Source organism: Gavialis gangeticus, unplaced genomic scaffold (genome assembly GCF_001723915.1).
Source record: "Gavialis gangeticus isolate Ggan-Ray unplaced genomic scaffold, GavGan_comp1, whole genome shotgun sequence".
Taxonomy (NCBI): Eukaryota; Metazoa; Chordata; order Crocodylia; family Gavialidae; genus Gavialis; species Gavialis gangeticus.
Genome location: NW_017729009.1, coordinates 9,302,969 through 9,303,647, shown reverse-complemented (window position 1 = coordinate 9,303,647; position 679 = coordinate 9,302,969). Strand labels below are relative to the sequence as shown.

The window sequence follows — 679 nt, the reverse complement described above, 5'->3', positions numbered from 1 at the left end:
CACGGAGCCCACCTTGCACCGTGTGCCTTTGCCATTGCAGCAAAAGCTGGCGTGTGCCCCGACGAAGCCAAAGAGGCGGCAAACTGCACTGAGGGCTGCCAGGATGACAGCAACTGCAATGGCAGCCTCAAGTGCTGCCTGACGGCATGCGGCATGGCCTGCCAGACGCCCAACGGTAACGCGCCCCTGCACACGGGAGCAGTTCCTCCCTCCCTGGGTTGGTTTAGCCAGGGCCCATGTGCAGCAAGGGTGGGCGGCAGGTAGGTGGGCACAGAGAGGGTCCCGCTTGCTCCTGGTAGCGCTGCCCGTCTGTGCCATCCTGAGCCAGGGCCTGGGTTGGGCACAGCACCGCCCCGTCTGGATGCACCCGCATCAGGCACACCCTGCACCCCAGCGCAGAGCCAGTGGTGAGGCTTCTTTACAGGCATTTTGCACAGCCTCTCTGCTGGCACCAGCGGGCTCCATGCGGCACAGGCTGCCGCGAGCCATGCTGGAGTGTGGCTCGTCCTTCCACACGCGGTCCGGCGTGGGACTGATGGGTCTGAGCCCTCCCACGGCTGCATCAGCGTTAGGGAAGCAAGGGCTGCCCCCCTGCCCCCCGCTGCATGCTGGACCCTGCCCTGCAGTCCCCTTGCGAGCGCGGGGCGGGGCGGGGCGGGGCGGGGCGGGGCGGGGCTGG

The 679-nt window shown here is 68.0% G+C and overlaps 1 protein-coding gene across 3 annotated transcripts in view; it reads left to right on the top strand.

Moving 5' to 3' along the window:
* The window catches only part of LOC109292487 (WAP four-disulfide core domain protein 2-like), an 11,478-nt gene that overhangs the window by 3,971 nt on the left and 6,828 nt on the right, over nt 1–679 (top strand). For all 3 annotated transcript variants that reach the window (XM_019509942.1, XM_019509940.1, XM_019509941.1), the window contains exon 2: nt 41–175. In XM_019509942.1, coding sequence (XP_019365487.1) covers nt 41–175 — 135 coding nt within the window. The remainder of the gene's footprint in view (nt 1–40; nt 176–679) is intronic.